Below are 18166 nucleotides of genomic sequence, written 5' to 3'. Positions count from 1 at the left end.
ATTTTATAACCTTTAAAAAATCCTACAAAAGTGTACTTAACTTAGTCTTGTTCATAAAGTTCTAGCCATGTCATTTGAATCTGTTCCAGTGCCCCTTCTGAGCACTCTCCTGAAATTTCGCAAAAATGATGTTTTCTAACTACAGCTTCCACCATCTCGTGTAAGTCAGTGAATCTTAGGGTTAGGGGATTTGTTGACTTAAATTCCGTATACAAGAGTTCAGCTATTTCTTCGTGGTCCTCCCAAGTAACTCTGCCTTCACTAGAAGTAGAAAAGTTATTTTTAGACTTGAATGAAAAAGGTACGCCTACACATTGTGGTTGAATTTTACTGGCCAAATGTGAGTCAAAAATTCCTAATTTTGGAAAAAATCCAGTGTTAAAATATCTTTTAATTCCAACATCTTGGGGATTTATAAAGTTGAATAGCCTAGATGATGCAGATATACTCTTATATCCAGTATAATGATAACCAAAATTGTTAGACCGAAGATACAAAGGTAAAGACAGTTGACAATTACATACAGAAAAACGAGTCTTTAGAGACCCAAAACTAACCATAAATTAGGGTTTGTGAAAAATACAACAAATAGTTTTAGTTTTTTCAAAGATTCCTTAAATACAAGGAAACAAATTATGATAAACACTATTAAAATTATTATACGATTAATATAATATACGGCAAAATTTAAAATTTCTAAAATAGATCAAATAAATCAAAATAAAAGTATAAATACAAAGTGTGTTAATTATAAAATAATAAAATTTTTACAACAAAAGTACCATATTTCATGGTTTTGTAGGGATTGGGTATGCACATTGTTTTATATTCACAGTATTCTATTTCCGCTCTATTTATATTTTTATTATTTCTCAAATTTTCTTAATTTAGTTCTTTACAGTAAGCTTGTAAAGTTTATTTTCATAAAAATTTTAGAAACCACATGGGTTTGGTTCTAATACTGTAAACATTTTAATTAATTACTCTAATCTCAATTACATACCATTTAATTTACCCAGTTTAAGCCAATTTAAAGATGCTTACATATTCTGGCATCACCAGGAGATTATTTCAATCGTCACTTTTAAAAAACACAAAATTCCAAACACCACAATCACACTTTGGAATTCTATATCCAAACCATGAAATTTCTCAAAGACACATTTTCACCTCACGTTTACTGCTGTTTACAACAAAGAAAGAGCCTGAGGCCAACAATTCTACTTCGGACGAGTCAAGTTCAGTTAATATGAAGAATCAGAAACAGTTTACACATGTTAGTGAAACTTTTGGCCCTGGCAAATACAGAGGAACAGGACTTCCCAAGCCTGTAGGGCAACCTGAAGATTTACCATCTATTGAATTTGGGAAACCTACAGGAATGTACAACTTTGTAAGACATCAGCACGGGGACCCGAGAGATCACCTGAGAGAGGACGGGAGGTTTAAGGAGAAATATGCAACAGATGGCTTTCACTGGTACGACGCATACACAGACGTGCCTAAGCAAAGAAGGACTATTGTAAACGGAGAAGCAATGGTGCTTGGGGTTGAGACTAGGCCCATGGAAGAGCTTTTTGGAGTTGAGCAGACCAACGTCCCCTTCTATCACAGAAGAAGGTTGAACCTCTGGGGTGATCACAAGAACGCTCTAAGAGCAGAATTTTGCTTCTTCTGGATACCAACCTTTATCATCTTCTCTCTAGCAATACCCTGCTACACTATGCTATACATGTTGGACGAATCAGTCTACACCACCATGACAGTGAAGGTAATTGGACACCAATGGTACTGGGTCTACGAAGTTGAATCCCCTCCTGTTTAATTTTTTACAACACATTAACGATATTATGCTTCATATTAAGGTTATTTTTAAAAATTTTAATTTATTTCTCAATTTATAATTACACTACAGTATCTAATATATATGTATGAATATAGTTGCTGTTTATTTAAATTATTAAGAATAAAAATTAATAAAATATTTTAAGATTAAAAAATTGGAGTGAGAAGTTGAATAATGCATAAAAATGGTTGAATGTGTTAGAGTGGTTGGTGAAGTGGCGTGTCGATGTGGTATGAGCATTATTCACTTAGGCACACACACATTTCAATATAAAATTTGTTTAATATTACTGTTACACCAGTTTTAGTGATTGATGTTATTAATTTTAATGTTATGCTTGATTAATTTGTGGAATTATTCATTGAATTAAAAAATCCTTATATTTGTTTTAACTTCTAAAAAACTAAAAATTACGAAGTTTAATAAGTGTAAAATATTTTTAAAAATCCGCTTTTACGTGTATGTGTCATCTGTTTTCCTAAAATTCTATTATGCCATATTTGATATCACCCGTTGTGTTTTAACTTACACATTTGGAAAATATTGAAGTCAAGAGTTAAAATTTGGAATTTGAGCTGCGATTATAGAGTTATCTGATAATAATACCTAAAATGGCGGTTGGTAAAATGAGAAGAGCACCAGATAGTGGCGTTTCAAACGCTGTGTCGACTATTATTGAACACCAAAAGTTTAAAAAAATGTTGGTTTTCGGACTTAGATCACTCTCTGATTTGTGTAATCCATCTAATCAGCTATACGTAGAAAATGCCCTCTACGCCCTCGAAAGGAACGTAGTTAAAGGTATTTTAACAGCTGTGGAAAACTTTGGAGACGATGAAGATTTGGTTTTGTGTTCAACTGTGATTATGTCCACGATGTCAAAGGGCTGCTTGGAATATAGAGAGGACTCAGGTCTTTTGAAGAAGCTTGTTACTGATGGAGGAGTTGACGTGGTCCAAAAGGCCTTGGAAAGAGCGCCTCAAGACGAGGATGTTCTTGACAACTGCATCAAGTTTTTGGAAAACGTATCAAATCTGGAAGGGCTTGGTAATAGAGGCTCTGAGTTTGTACCTCATGTTTGCAAGTCTATGGAAGTTGTAAAATCCTACCCAGTTGCTAACAGACTAGTACTATGTCTTTCTAACCTCACCAATCAAAGTGAGTCTTGTTTTGCCTTGAAAAATAACCAAGGTATTCAGCCCTTGCTTGACTTGTGCATGAAATTCCTCACTAATGACAAAAGTGCCACCCTAGTTGAAAATTGCTTTAAGACACTCTTGGCTCTAAGCCAGTTGAAGCTTATGGAGGAGTCGAATTTGCAGGCAGTGATGAATTTGGTGGAGTCTTGTAAGGACTCGAAAGTTGTCCTGAGTAGAGCGAGTGAGGTGATAAAATCTGTAGTCGACACTGCCAAGTTACAGAACAGTTTAAAGGTACTTGAGAAGAACGATTACGACAGCCCGGAATACAAGGTGGCTGTGAATACATTGAGATCACTTTCATATATTTCAACAATGTCTGAAGAACTGGCTAAAAAAGGTGTTATTCCAATTCTCCTAAAGCTGCTATCGGACAGCAGTGAGAAGCTAGGAGCTGGCGAGGCAAAATTAGGAGCCTCTGGTGAACAGCTGTCTGAGGTAGTTTTTGGAGCCTCGAGAATGTTGGCCTCTATTTCCTCAAGTAGCTCTGAATACGGACAACAGGTGTTATCAAACAATGGTTTGGATGTTTTGGTGAGGGCTCTTTCACAGAGCATCCAGTACCCGAGATCAGTTGTAGGTTTATCTTCGGTCCTTGTTCAGCTTTTAAAGTATGAGCCGAAGTCCTTTGGAAACGCAGTTTCAGTAGCACTTCCAATCCTTTACCAGTTGGCTGAAGACGAGGCAGTTTCTCACGCTTTGGTTGAGTTTTTGCTTGCATCCAGTCAGTACTCTGAGTTGGAGAATGTCTTTATCCAGAACAAGGTACTCGAAATTTTAAGCACTTGCTGTCAGTACCACACGTCAAACCTAGCTTATCAGTTCAACGTGGTTTCAATCCTGAACAGATTTAGTCGTTTCATAGATAATTTGAAACTCATTCATGAGTATGGAGGGTTACAAGGTATCACTTTTGCTCTTGATCAGAATTACAAGGATTTGAAGTATTGTTTGGAGGTTTTAAATTTTGTCTCTGCATTGGCATCCACTTCGAATGCTCAAAAGTATTTGACTACTGGAGACTACTTGATCGCCGATGTTATCCTTGAGCTTATGCTACACTACAGGGACAATGAGCCCGTGATTGACTTGTCAGTTAAGATTTTGGAGCTTGTTTTGGAAGAGAAGGACGTGGAAAAATATGCAAAACGGTTGAATTCAGCTATGCCAAACTCGGTTAAGGATCCTGATGGTACATTTAAGGCCTTGACAGCACTTACTGGTGTTCACAAAATATCAAGATTACGTCCTCTCTTGTCGAAATATAATCCTTTGAACGGTGTTTTGACTGCTGTTACTGAGTGGTTGGACCACAACGGAGGCCCGGAGTGGGTTAAACAGAGGACTAATTTGACCAGAGCAGCCCTATCCCTCGTTGTGGTGTGCCAGACGAATGAGGAAATTCGGGAAACTCTGTTAACTGTTAGTGAATTGGCATGTGTTTATCAAGTTAAAAAGGTGATTGACCTTGAACAGTCTGACGATAACTTTTTGCTACACTGCACTGGAGCTATGGTGGTGTTATGTGCCATGGACAGGACCTACGACGAGTCTGAGGTGCAGGAGGCTGTGGAATGTGTTTCGAAGGTAATGAAGCGCCATCAAGATGTTCGCCAGGCTCAGGCATCGCTTTTGGAGGCCTTAAACAAACTAATGGAGCAGTCTGACAGATTTTTCTTATCAGCCATTCTAAACACTGGGTGTTTGGCTCTGATTGTAAAGTATTTGAGTACTGTTCCAATGTACTTGAATTTACAGATTTTGGGTATTGGTCTCATTTACAAGTGTTCACAACTGGACCCTCAGGTAGTTGAGTTTCTTAAGTCTTCGAATTGCTTCCAGCTTTTAAGAGCTGTGAACCGAACTCACACTAAAAACAAGAAATTGAGGGCAATCGTTGGTTCTTTGCTATCACTTTTGATGCCTGCAGACGCTCTGGAGTCTGAGTTGGACCAGCTTCTTAAGGATTTGGTAAATTACGTTACAGACAAGGATGCAGAGGGTGTTAACACCTGCCTTGTTTCAATCAACCAGCTTCTCGTATCAAAGGAAGCTGTAAAAGCTGCTGTTATGCTGAATATTGCTTCCCCAGTTAACAAGGCCCTTGATTGGACACTTGCAAACCCTAAGCTATACACTGGTGAAGAAAATTTATTTGAGCCCACTTTGGCTGAGTTTTCACTAGTGGGACTTAACGTGCTGGCCTTTAGAACAGGTCTTGTATATGCCACTAAAAACTCAGTCACTAAGTTTTTCCTCAAATTGTTCACTTCTCTAACCAGTAATTCTCAAGGTATTTTCTTAAATATTATTATACCATTACCGTACTAATAATGTGTAATATACTATTATATTTATTAATAATTATAAATTTTAATGTTAAATAGTGATGATGGAGGATGGAGTTGTGTCTACCTTGGATGGTCTATCAATGTTATTTCGTCATGATGTAGCAAATATTGACGAGGCGTTGAGGGACGATTTGTTGTCCAAGCTATCTTCATGTTTCACTAGAATTTTGAATAGCTCTTCTGTGGTTTCGTCTGTGTGTAGGTGTTTGGGATCTATGTGCGCAAGTCCTGGCAAGTTGGACAAACTCCTGAATAACTCCAACTTTTCCAAGTTTTGCAATTACCTTGTGGATAACCTTTCTTCACCCCAAACTACAGGTTCTATGGATAAGGAAAAGGTGGTGGAGAATACACTGGTGGCTCTGAACGAGTTGCTCGGTACCAAGTATCAGGCATTAATTGACTACTTTGACAAGAATACCAAGATTGTGGCTTCATTGGTTGGGCTTTTGGAGGAGTATTACAAGAACCCTGAGATTGTGGTTCCAGCATCGAACCTTCTCTCATACTTTGACAAGAAGGTTGTACTGTCTAGGCTCCCTAATCTTTCCTCATTTTTGGAAACAGTTTCCAAGACTTTGGTTTACAATAAGGCTGACGTTAGCGCAGTGGTTGCACTTCTGTCGCTTTTAGTCCACCTGCTGGACGACAGTAATAAGGAGGAGTGTAAGAAGACTAGCGTAGTTGAAAGCATCTCAACTGTGATGCTAATGCACCTGGAAAATGAAGAGATTAGTAGGCTGGGAGGTATTTTGTTTTCACTTCTGGGTGCAGAGTGCCAGATTTCAGCCCTCATGCGTAACGTGATACAGATTGTGGAGGCTAAGGAGGAAAATATGGGACAGAAGGTCGACAAGTTATGTCTAATTCTTGCGATGTACTTGGGAAGTGAATTGAAGGAACGATCTGAAGCTCTGAAGCACACTGAACCTTTTCTATCTAGTCTGAACCAGTGTGTTTCGTTTTTGGCTGACAATAGTAACCTTTTGTCCAGCACTTGCTGTGTTTCACGAAGGCTTTGCGATTCTGCCTTCGAGGACCACGAAGATCCCTTTGGAGCATGGTCAGTTGCAAGCAGTAGCAACTTGGCTCAGATTTCGTCTTTGGTAAAGAGTGAGTATGGCTACAGTAACTTGAAGTTTTTGGTTAATGCCTTTAGAGTTTTTACAGCATGTGTTTACAATGGTTATACTGTAGATACCATGCTCGCTGAAGCTCCTGGCCTTATGGTTAGGACTGTTCAGGTTCTTGAACGGTATAAGGAAAATTCTGAACTGGTTTTTAATGTGTTGGAGTATTGTATGTATTTGGCTAATGCCACTGGATCTGATCCTGCCACCACTACCCCTGGTGTACAGGTACTTTTGGAGAATTTCGGAAACCCAGTTGATTTAATTACCAGTGCTCTTACGGTTAATAAAAACAACGAATCTTTGCTTGTCACCGGCTTTAATCTTTTGGCCGAGCTAGTGTCTAGCACCAAAAACCTAGACTCCAATCAAGTTTTTAACAGTGTAGAAACATGTCTTAAACTGGCTAAGGCGGTTTCGTCTAAGGGGAATACTGTTGACAAAAAGTTGCCGCAAAACAGCTCACAAATGGGTAAAAATGCATTGGATTCATATGTTCATTACTTTAACTCGGCATATATGAATGGGTATTTGAATGATTACATGAGTGGGGATGTTGTGTCTAACATGGTGATGATGTTTGAGGGGAATAATTTCGAAGGTTTAAGCCCTGTACAGTTTGCTCTTTTTGTGTTAAACTCTGCTACTGCTGGTGAGATGGCTCAGCTTGAACGTTTAGGTGTTGTACAGAAGCTGCTTGGTCTGTTTGAGGGTCTTTTACAGTCCGATAAGACTTTGACCAAGGAGGAACTTTTGCAGCTTCTTTCTGGTCTTTCTGAGGCTGTGAATAGGGACGCAATTAAGGCAGTCTTGGTATTTAAAGAGCTTTTCCCCAAAATCAAGTCGAATGAAGTTCTGAATACTGATCCTGAGGTTGTTTCGTTGCTTCTGAACTCCTTAATTCAAGCCACTGGGGTCAAGGGCGTTGGAAGCCTTTTACATTCTGTAGAGCCTTTTATGAAGTATTTGGACGTAGTTTCAAAAGTATGTCCCGACCTTGTAAATAAATTGATGACATTGATCAAGAAGGATTTACCAAAGAAGAAGACGTGTGAAACTGTCTATCAAAATTTGACCGAATTAACAAATTCTGGTTCCAGTGATGAATCTGTAACTCCAGACTATTCTACTGTGACATTGGAGAATGCTTTGATGATGGAAGATTTTCGCTTTGTGTCTGATTTATTGTTGAAGTACAATGGTAAAGTTCAGAAGCCTGGCGATACAGAGTGCAAAGACTTTGGGTTTGGGTTCAAGTGTGTTGATGTGTGGTCTCGTTGTGAGGGGAATGCAAGTATGATGGCTAAGTCTGGCCTATCTGCATTGCTGGTTTCTGCCCTGGCTAAACAGTCGGACTTGGTGCTGATGGATGCTCTTTTGGTTTCGTTGTGCAGCTGCTGTAAACAGAAGGATTTGCTTCTCTCGTTTGTATCCAACAAGGAATTGGTTCCAAATGCCGATTCATTTCTGGCCAAGGCTTATCAAAAGCGCCTAGTGACTACTGGCGCTGATCGAAATGTTAACATTGACTCTGCTTACGAAAATGTTCTCTTTAATTCTATGCTCCTTATTGACCTTACAGCAGTCAACCGCAAGGTTTATCTCAAGAGCAATGTGATCCCCAGTCTCATGGAGGTCTGGAGTCTCCACGACCAAAACAAGTACTCCTCAACTAAGATTTTACGTCAGGTTTTCCGAACCCTCCGTAAAATTGTCTCCGACCAAAATGTCCAACTCATGGTTAAATGCAAACTCGTGCCAAGAACCAATAAAGTCTTCTCTCAACTCACCACGGTATCTTTTTACCCAAACAACAATTAGTTAAGTATTGGTATAGTTATTTTTACAAGTATAAAATGTATTATTGGTATAGGAGAGTAAGGGAGGCTCTGTATCTAGTGTGAATGAGGGTTTGATACCAGATGCGTTGTTTTTGATTGGAAGCATGGCTATAATTTTGGAGATCAAGGAGGAGATTTGCAGTGTGCAGCTTCTAGAGAAGATTATAGCGGTGTTGGATCGTTACGTAAAGTCGGGTTCGAGCAGCGCAATTGTTACAAACTGTTGTCTGGCTCTGGCCAATATTTGCGTTGACTTTAAGACCGCCTCTGACAAGTTTTGCACCCTCCATGGGCCTCGTCTGAACCTTGAAGTGTTTGTAAACTTTAAGTCAAACTTTGAGGTTGTGAACGGTTCATCAATTCTACTCTGCAACTTACTGTATAAAAACGACAAGCTCAAGGAGCTCTATGGTAAAAATGGTACCCCTTCTGCACTGGTTGAGTGTTTGATGAACTTTGTAGCCTCCTCAGAGCCAACGAGTCTCCGTTGCCTCGAGTCACTCTTCAAGGCCATTTCTAACCTCGGGCTCTACACCAAAAACCTCCAATACTTTATGGAGGCTCACATCGAATCACCTTTTAAAAAATGGTTTAACAAAGTTGTACATACCAAAGGTATTTTTAAAAATCGCTATCTATATCTGTAGCTATTAGTATATTACTATTATTACAGTTAAACACTCTACTAACTCATTATAATATTGTATAGAATATGATGTGGGATTGGTAAAGGTTGGATTAAATTGTTTGAGTAATTTAGTTGTTGAGAATAACGGAGATTACATGAAGAGGTTTGGTGTGATTTTGGAGGATTTGGTTTCCATGTTGAACTCGGAGTTTGCTGATGGGAAGGTCGTGTTTTTGGTTTTAGATGTGCTGAACAACTTGTGTAGATACAAGGACAATGCTGGACGATTTGTGGAACTTGAGGGTGTGTTTGCTGTTGTGAAGAATATGCGAAGGCTAAGCTACGATGTTGAGGTCCTTGTCACTGGCATTCACCTGTTTCGGCACATGGCTCACGGAACTGGGGCTGTTAAGTTACTTGAAGTTGACATTTTCTCTCTATTGCTTGACATTTTGGTACAAGCAAATGAGCTCAACGATGTCTTAATTAGTAGCCTAAGATGCCTCCGTAGACTAATTCACAGTCCTGAAATGGTTTACCTCCTTTGCTCCCAAGATGGGCTCGACACCGTCATCAAGTGCAGTTCCCGCATGAAAGACCAGAGCAGTGTCCTTGTAGAGTCAATTAGACTCATCCTTGGCATGCTTTATTACACTGACCCCTATACTGGAGGACATACTCCAACAAAACAATCCGATTCAGGTTCGAACACATCCCAACTGCTATATGATTTTTATATTCTTAATTAATATTTCCAAGTTACTAGTTAGACTAGCATTTTCCACAGAGTTATTTCCCTGTTAATTTCTACAGAGATCAACTTTTTACCCTTTTTACTATTATTTAACTAATTAATAGTATATATAGTTAGATGACTGTATAATTTGTGATAGATGAAAGTACGGGTGTGAGTGATGCGGAATCAGATTATGGATGGGAGAACATAGGGATGACAGCCACTACCATCGTTGAGGTGATTAAGTTTAGCTGTTACGTGGCTTCTCAAGAGTCTTGTCTGAAGATGTCTAGGCTTCAGTCTTCAGTGGTTTCTCTGTGTGTTTACTTTATGTCTTGTGGTCTTTGTGGCGAGGAGCTTGCAATGAACGGTTTCTCATTGATACTCGAGAATTTCATCTCAAACTTCTGCTTAACTGCTCCGAACCTCGCACTTCTGGCTGTTGCAGCACTCGAGTCCAGCTTCAACTACCCTCCTGACCTCCGCAGTAGCATACTCACCAAACCAATCCAGAAGAAGCTCAGAGACCTCACACTTGTCATTACCGATAAACAAACTAAGGCCAAATTAACCAAACTACTCGAACACTTTTCAAATAACACTCAACCATCCGGTATTTAACTATTCATCCACCTACTCATTTAATTATATAATTATATAATTATCCAATTGTACAATGTATTAGTGATTGGGAAATTTGATTTGGGATTGAGCGAGTGGAATGTGGATCCTTACCCGAATGGTGTCCATGACTTGCCAGAGAGCATGAAGGAGATGCTCAGGAATGGCGGCAAGTTCCACCTCGTGACTGAGGGTGACGAGGAAGTGAAGAGACGCTTGAAACGTGGAAAGGAGTTTGAGTACTCTTGGAGGGCAAGTCAAGACCTTCTCACTCTCGAGTGGACCCATGATGCACTCCAAGAGAAGAACAAAATTGCCTTCATGCGAGTTAGGAACATTGCCAGGGGTCTTAAACATGACCTCCTTGCCAAAGCTAACCAGAAAGACTACAAAAGGGTTTCAAATGTTAACACACTCGTGCTCCTGGGCTCATGTACCGAGGAATTTCCCCAGGGCTTTGCACTTCCCATGGTCTTTAAAAACAATCATGAACGCGAAGCCGTTGCTGAAGCATTCATACAATGGCGTGATGCTTCCTCCTTTAACTGACTTGTCATACTAATAGTCACCACTACACACTAATGTATATAATACATAGTATATAATATATATACAACAGTTTAGACAGGACGGTTTAAACATTCGACAATTACATATATATTCTAGGTTATCACGGCAGATGAAGTTGTGTAAGCTCATTATGTTCCATTGGAAATGAGATATCATTGATTGTATAAATGATATTTGGGCCCTCTTCTAGAGAAGGTCTTTCTACCACTAATTTGGTCAGCTGCCTCTTACTGTGAAATGTACCCTTTACTTGGGGAACCTGGAAATATTCCCTCGTATTTTCATCACAACATAACTATACCTCAATTAAATGTGAATTAATAGTTAAGTAACTAACGACACACCCTTTTAACTTTGTTCAGATGATTAACCAAATTTTGGGAAAGGTCCAAGTGCACAAAAGTGACCAAGACACCCAGCGAGGAAGCGAGTTGAACCAGCTGAATGCGGTTGCTTACAACGTTATTAATATCATCAATTACAACATTTTCTCTTTTTATCAGCTTTTTCCTCAGTGTTTCCATGAAGTGAAACGTAGTTTCATAGTCAGACTACATGTTTTTGAATATTGTTTTAAGTACCTGAGACATTGGTGTGAAATTCCTAAATATTCTTGAAATATGAGTCTTCCCAGATGCCAAGTTCCCAATCAAAATAATCAAACCACTTAGGACAACGGGAAAAAACGGCTTTGATCCGACCAATAATGGGTCAAAGTCCAGCTTAATGTTATACTCCGGAACTCCTATATTCTCTTATATGGTGTAACTTGATAAATAACTAGTTAGGGAGGGGAAATGACTGTGGTTATTGAGGGAGTACCGTAAAAGTATTCGTCAGGTGTTAAGAATGTTAAGGAATTATTAATGGCAAATTTGAAGTCACAATCTGAGAAATCTTTGCTGAATCTATTCTTCATCTTAGAAATTGTCAATCTCTTTATTATTTCGTAAGGATTAATGTAAACAATAGTTCCATTTTCATCAACGTTGTAGTATCTTCTGGTGGAGTAGTCTGTAGACTTTAAAACAGATAAGATGTTTCTCATCATCAGGGAGGACGATTTATAGTCTAATCTACGGCCAGCTGCATCTCCTACAAAGAAACTATTATCCCTATCCACTGGAAGGCCTCCGTTTAGGTTCCTCTCGAAAAACAGTAGCATTCCAGGTGCTAAAACAATGAAAAAAGGTTTAACATACCAGGTTTGCGATAAATATCATGATCAGTTCTACATATCATGTAAAAAATGTAAACTTACGCTAACAATATATACAAGGGGACGTCAACTAAAGCATGGTTAACAAAGCTTTATAAAGAGCATAAATAGGGCTAATTAAAGGCTAGAAATAGAAACAAACGCTCTCTTAACAAAAGTTCAATCCGTTCTGAAGAAAAATAAAAAGTATTAAACAAACCTAGAATCAGATATGCAGAAGGAATATTCTCTAGCATACCACGCTGGTTTGAAATGATCAAAATACCTCTCCTATAGCATTATGCATGGTTAAAACAAGATTTATAAAATTATTACCCCTGGTTGAGTTCGTAATGGAGTTTTTCCTTTACATTTGGAGCAAATAAAACAAAATCATTGGGTATTAAGGGTTTTGAGATCTGGATTTGGACACCTTTTTTAAGTTCCTCGACAAAGTAGCTCGGCGTTATCATAAGAGTATTATCCATATCATAAATGGCGAAACTAGTTGAAGGTTTGGGGTCCTTGTAACTTCTGTACAGAACGGTCCGATGCTGAAAGGTATTATTGTGCGTTAAACTTACCATTCTCCATCCTTCCGGCAATTTGAACCATCCTTCCTCAGAATCACAGGAGTTTCCATATGGTTCAGAGAAACTACCAGACATATAAAACAAATTTAAAGAAAATTCCACCTAAAATTTTCACCATCTACACTACTATTCTATACACACTATTTTATTAAATATTTCAACATTAATAATTTATTTACTTATTTTTACTATTTTTTAAATATAGATATATTTTTTACACATTTTGTATGCAGTTAAAATTTCCAACTGCAGCCTACTCTGAAGTAGTCATGGAAGAAGGAATATAAAATTTACCCAGGAATATTATTTCCCTGGTAAAGTACTGAAAAGGGATGGATTTATCACCTCCGCCCTTTTTTGATATCCAATTAGAAGGTTTATCCCTGGATTCTGAGGTTTTCAACACATGTCAAAGAATTCTACACTCTTACAGCACTGGTGCAGAATCTCACATAGGTGATAGGGGAGACAAATCTACCTACAAACTCCAAGATGAAGAACCATTACGACCTTCTCCTTCCTATATATCATCACTAATTAAGACTGGCCCTGAAGCCATAAAGAAAGAGCTTGAGAAGTTAAGCCACTGCTTATCAACACTAGATTCACTAATGAACAAGGTGCTACTCAACCATACAACTGAGATAGTTCAGAGCTTTGAAGAGGTTAACGACTATACAGCTACACTTGACTCTCTGAACCTTGATCTGAACCACTTGAACGAGGGCGTTATCTGCAATTACAGGGGCATTTTATCCTTCTTCAACACTGTAGAAGCTGACACCACATCTTTAGAGCGTTTACGCAGCTTGTATTTATACTCGTTAGAGTGTAGGAGGATTATTTTATTCCTCGAAGATCTTCATGAGAGGAGCAAGAGGCTCAAGTCCTCAGTAAAGGATTTTTTAGAAATGCTTCTGATATCTTCAAAGTGCATGATGTGTCTTGATAAAATACTCACCTTGGAGAAGACTGAGGGTATTTTAAAAATTATGCAGTATTGCGAAGATTTAAAGAATTACATAGTAAAGTTTGTGTATAACTACGCATATTCTCCTTTGTTTGAGCTTAGTGGAGCCCAGGACGGTTCAACTCTCAACCAAATGAATCTTGTCGAGCCAGATAAAGACATTGAAAAAATAGTTGTAATATCCCATGTAATATACAGAGAACTATCAGTGTCTTCCAAAGGTATGCTGGAATTAGTTGAAAATTTGGTCTACGACTGTAGCAGTTGCATTGACATGGCCGAGGTAATGAGTGAAAGTAACTATGAAGAGTGGCAGGGCATATTCATGTCTCAGGTTTCACAGTTCTTCCTAAAGTACGTTAGGAACCAGAAAAGCCTTTATTTCATCTGCAAGTGCACCAAACACTCACTACTGGAAAAGCTGGACAAAAATGAACGTGAAACCATATCTCATTACCTGGAAACTTACGTCCATGAGGACCAAAAGGAACCCTTCTCACTACTCGAACTTTACACTAAAAGATCAATTGCATTTCTACAATCAACTCTATCCAAATTATACTCAAATGACAGGTATCTTTCCCACGCCATTCACTTACTATACTGTCAACTCGTGACAACAAAATATATTATATAGTATTAAGTATATTACTAGTATATTACAAGTATACTGTGTACTAAATAATGATATAGTTATGATGTCGTGATGTTAGTTCCACAGTTAATATCGCTGGGTGATACTATGCACGCAGAGTTGACACACATCAACATCCCTTTCAACATACACAGGCACTACTACAAGACCCTGTGTGAGGATTATGCTAAGATTTTTGTCTCAATAGCAGCCAAGAAGATCATCCCAGTGTCAAAAACATCTTTTCTAAACTGCATCAAGGCACTTCCGACACTTGAAACTTCACCTCCGGCAGTGTCAACCGAATTAAACCAGGCTACCCACATGCTGATGAACCTGCCAGTGAACAATGAGCTCTGGAGTGTGGTCTCAGATTTCTTGGAAAAGTCCAAGATGTGTCCATCTTTGTTCAAACAGATTTGTTCAATCGTTTCCTCAGCACTTGAGACAGTATTTGGAAACATTTCACAGATAAAATCTTTCAAGGGAACGAAGTTGAGCTTGAGTGCCGGCGGGAGTAAGATAACACTCGTTAAGCCTAACGATTGCCAAGTCTTAAACGCAAAACTCTTTCAATACGTCTTCACAATTGTGGATGGGATTGAGTCAAACCTGGGTTCACTGATAACACCTGACTCTAACTTATCAAAGGTTTTAGAGTATGGAAAAGCCATAGAGTTGGTTAGTAGCTGGTCTGACGATGCTTCTGATACAATATGGCATATACTTTCATACATTTCTGTTGATAACATGGAGTTCAACTGGACTTGCCAGCAGGTAAGTATATCAACCAACAACATAATTAAGATTTTAAACTTCCTTAAAGACTCTTACTTCGATCCTCTGTTACCAGTAGGAAAGACAAACCTCTTATTAAAGTTTTGTTCAGCAACTGTTGCTTCCTTCCTTGTTTATTCTATAACCACTTGGCCACTGAATGATGATGAGAAACTGACTATGATCAATTTCACCACTGAATTGGAGTTCACACTCTCCGATGTTCTACATCAGAAGCTAGGCCATCCAGAGAGTTACCACATTTCGTTCCTGAAAAGGCTTGTTTATCTCTCTGATCATGAGTTATTCTCAGTGTTTTCACAGGGTCAAACTCCCCTTACCAAGGACGTACTACTGTTACACATAACTGTCAGAATTCTGAGAGATAACTCAGTCAACACATCCTTATACAAACATTTAAACTACAACAGCGTTCACTTTATGCTAGCATCTTTTAGAAACTCGCTGTTACAAGGCCACGAATCAGAGAACTTCGAAAAATTGGGTCAGTTTCTGACTACACTTTCTATAAATTCACCTCTTTACAGTGACTTAATACCATATTTAACTGGATTCTAGTTTCAGTGACTCACACACTGTACTGTATTATAAACTGTTATGTTGGTGTAATATTAATCTTATATTCATTATTCTACTTTTGTGTATGATCTTTGTTATATATATTAGATATACTTATATGCATTACTACGAACTTTGATAATAAAATCAATAGAACCAGGGAAGTATAAAGAATATTGGGTGGGAATCTTATCTAAAATTATTATTTCGTGAAAATTCAATACATTTTATTATTTTGGGCAGAATTTTGATGTATTATGGAATTAAAAATGAGAAAATAGATAAATATAAGCCAGTATTATATATTATTTTAAATTGCCATAAAAAATTTATATTCTATTATAAAACCAGTTTAATAATTATTCCTTCATTTTATATCTTGTATGATTTTATTTTGATATAGTATCATGATCTCATATTAATAACATTTAGATCTACAGAATCCATATCCTCAACCACATTGTCTATCTATATTTTAAAGATCTTTTACCCAAATAATTAAGGTTCAGATCCACTGTTTACATTAATATTAAGAGTGAATTATATAGAATGACTCCAATAACTGATGATAAAAACCATCCCACTGACGTTCCTCCAGAAAATTGTGAGTTGGTCACCTTGAATCTTAATATAAAAGAAACCACAGACAAGCTTGAATATTTTAGTAGGAACAGCTGCAGGGAGTATAGTTCATATCCAGGATACATATTTAACAAGGTGTTAGAAGATGACACACCAATTTGGGAAGCCAATAATATTAATGAATTTTCCAAAAACTTATTGGTTTATGAAGACTCTTGTGATAAATATATCTTGATTATACCACATGATTCCAATTTAGTACTTCTACATCAACTAAAAAACAACACATGGGAGTCTGTAAATACTTCAATAAATTTGAATAAGATGAAGATGATTGAAAGAACAGGCCACGAGTTTGTATTGGAATATTATATCACAGAAGATTGTCAAGGTCATAAAGGACATAAATTGGTCAGATTTGATCACCATTATTATGATCTTAATAACCATAATTTTAAAATTATTTTCAATAATCTCTGTGACCGTGTATTTTATGACAACAAAGTGGTTTGGAACTACAGGGATGATCCGTTTCGACCATATCCAGAATATTTAAACTTTAATCTAGTTGATAAAACTGTAACTGCACTGTTAAGGGACGGTTCTTCTATACCACTTTACCTGAATGATACAGTCCTAAAACGTCCTAGAGATGATAGTGAATTAGAAAACTCACAAAAACGCATGAAGATTGATAATTCTGAACAGTTAAATGTTTGTGTTTATGATTATGAAAAGATTAATTCAGGCTATAAAATGCCTCTTAAACTAATTCCACTGGACACCGATTTTATCATGTCCACCAATGAGTTTATAACTATTTGTAACAGAACTGGACGATTCTATGGTTCAAGGAAGGGCTTTGTGTTCAACAAACTGATTGAAAACGGTAAAGTATTTTTTGAAACAGATGATCCTGAGGCGTGCACTCCCTGTTTCTCGGCAGAATATGTGAAAAAGTCTAATAAATATGAATCTGGAGATAAAACAAGCAAAAAAAGACGTTTAGAATTTTTTAAATATACTCGACCAAATGTCGACATGTTAAAATTTTATACCAAAAATGATAGCGAACTCAGCCCTGACGACTATACTGTGGAATACACCAGTTTCATGTATAAGGTTACCTTTCTCAAGGACTTATACAAAATAATACACGATGGAAAGGTGTACTGGAGCTACGACAACGATAAGTCTTATGGTTTCCCTACTAGTGTTTATTTTACAGATGTTGACACAGATATGAAACTTACATTTTCCAATGGTGTTGAAGAGGTAGTGGACTTTACCTTGGAATTATTGAAAATGTATAAAAATGATGAATTTGGTAATAAAGTAGAAATGGATAGTGGAGATTACAAAGTCACAAAACCAGAACGAGATCAAAGACTATTCACACTAAAACAAGGGGTAAGGTGTATCGACGTTTCTTATGACCGCGAAACCATCTGGAGATATAACCCCAACAAAGGTTATCCAAAATCAATATTTTGTGATTACTCTGACTGTGAAATAATCCTAAGATTTGACAAGTTTTTTATTTTGTTTGAACAAAACGAAAATTCTGAATGGGAACTTAGTTTATGTTCAATTCCGAGGCATTTGAAGTTATATACAAAAGACAAAAACTCTAATTATGTTCTTATGAATGAGGATCACTATAAACTGGAAACCAACCTTGCCAGAACCACTTTATATAAGCTGAAAAGGGGGATCATGTGTAGTCTTGTAAAGTACGGAGACCAAGTCGTTTGGGAACACAAGGAGTACGAACCGTATCCCGAGAAAGTTTCCTGCGTTCTAGGTTTAAATAGCATTAGAATCTGTTCAGGAGATAAATATATTGCTTTCGAATCAAAAAGAGGCTTATGGTCTGTCAAACACTATATGTTCAGATTAAATAAAAAATAA

The 18166-nt window shown here is 37.6% G+C and overlaps 6 protein-coding genes across 6 annotated transcripts; 4 read left to right on the top strand and 2 right to left on the bottom strand.

The window, feature by feature from the left end:
• Positions 1–41: 41 nt before the first annotated feature.
• TpMuguga_01g00094 (Iron-sulfur cluster assembly family protein) lies at positions 42–740 on the bottom strand (the record flags this gene model as incomplete). The annotated part of the gene is made up of 1 exon (XM_760528.2): positions 42–740. The coding sequence occupies exon 1, from the start codon at positions 558–560 to the stop codon at positions 42–44; it is 519 nt and encodes a 172-aa protein (XP_765621.2). The 5' UTR covers positions 561–740.
• A 66-nt stretch (positions 741–806) lies between these two features.
• TpMuguga_01g00093 (putative integral membrane protein) lies at positions 807–1904 on the top strand. Its single transcript, XM_760527.2, has one exon. The coding sequence runs from the start codon at positions 1037–1039 to the stop codon at positions 1823–1825; it is 789 nt and encodes a 262-aa protein (XP_765620.1). The 5' UTR covers positions 807–1036; the 3' UTR covers positions 1826–1904.
• Positions 1905–2457: 553 nt separating this feature from the next.
• TpMuguga_01g00092 (uncharacterized protein) lies at positions 2458–10921 on the top strand (the record flags this gene model as incomplete). Its single annotated transcript, XM_760526.2, has 6 exons — positions 2458–5338; positions 5433–8320; positions 8490–8982; positions 9077–9697; positions 9889–10344; positions 10417–10921. 6 exons carry the CDS (start codon positions 2458–2460, stop codon positions 10899–10901), a joined length of 7824 nt encoding a protein of 2607 aa, XP_765619.1. The 3' UTR covers positions 10902–10921.
• Positions 10922–10957: 36 nt separating this feature from the next.
• On the bottom strand, positions 10958–12810 carry Pnkp (Polynucleotide kinase 3 phosphatase family protein). The gene is made up of 10 exons (XM_760525.2): positions 12705–12810; positions 12457–12674; positions 12341–12411; positions 12284–12310; positions 12184–12211; positions 12125–12153; positions 11745–12095; positions 11504–11667; positions 11267–11473; positions 10958–11217 (listed from the first exon to the last, which is right to left on the bottom strand). Exons 1-10 carry the CDS (start codon positions 12786–12788, stop codon positions 11023–11025), a joined length of 1374 nt encoding a protein of 457 aa, XP_765618.2. The 5' UTR covers positions 12789–12810; the 3' UTR covers positions 10958–11022.
• A 54-nt stretch (positions 12811–12864) lies between these two features.
• Positions 12865–15749, top strand: TpMuguga_01g02570 (uncharacterized protein). The gene is made up of 2 exons (XM_760523.2): positions 12865–14256; positions 14377–15749. Exons 1-2 carry the CDS (start codon positions 13046–13048, stop codon positions 15671–15673), a joined length of 2508 nt encoding a protein of 835 aa, XP_765616.2. The 5' UTR covers positions 12865–13045; the 3' UTR covers positions 15674–15749.
• A 473-nt stretch (positions 15750–16222) lies between these two features.
• Positions 16223–18166, top strand: TpMuguga_01g00088 (uncharacterized protein; the record flags this gene model as incomplete). The annotated part of the gene is made up of 1 exon (XM_760522.1): positions 16223–18166. The coding sequence occupies one exon, from the start codon at positions 16223–16225 to the stop codon at positions 18164–18166; it is 1944 nt and encodes a 647-aa protein (XP_765615.1).

The sequence above is a fragment of the Theileria parva genome, chromosome 1 (assembly GCF_000165365.1).
Source record: "Theileria parva strain Muguga chromosome 1, complete sequence, whole genome shotgun sequence".
NCBI classification, from domain to species: domain Eukaryota; phylum Apicomplexa; class Aconoidasida; order Piroplasmida; family Theileriidae; genus Theileria; species Theileria parva.
This window is presented reverse-complemented; position numbering and strand designations above follow the sequence as displayed.

Coding starts and splice junctions, on each gene's coding strand:
- TpMuguga_01g00093 (XM_760527.2), top strand. CDS start 1,037: ATGCTTACATATTCTGGCATCACCAGGAGATTATTTCAATCGTCACTT.
- Pnkp (XM_760525.2), bottom strand. CDS start 12,788: ATGTCTGGTAGTTTCTCTGAACCATATGGAAACTCCTGTGATTCTGAG. Junction 12,212..12,283: donor TGAACTTTTGTTAAGAGAGC/GTTTGTTTCTAT, acceptor ACCATGCTTTAG/TTGACGTCCCCTTGTATATA. Junction 11,218..11,266: donor ATCTGAACAAAGTTAAAAGG/GTGTGTCGTTAG, acceptor ATTGAGGTATAG/TTATGTTGTGATGAAAATAC.
- TpMuguga_01g02570 (XM_760523.2), top strand. CDS start 13,046: ATGGATTTATCACCTCCGCCCTTTTTTGATATCCAATTAGAAGGTTTA. Junction 14,257..14,376: donor AAATTATACTCAAATGACAG/GTATCTTTCCCA, acceptor ATAATGATATAG/TTATGATGTCGTGATGTTAG.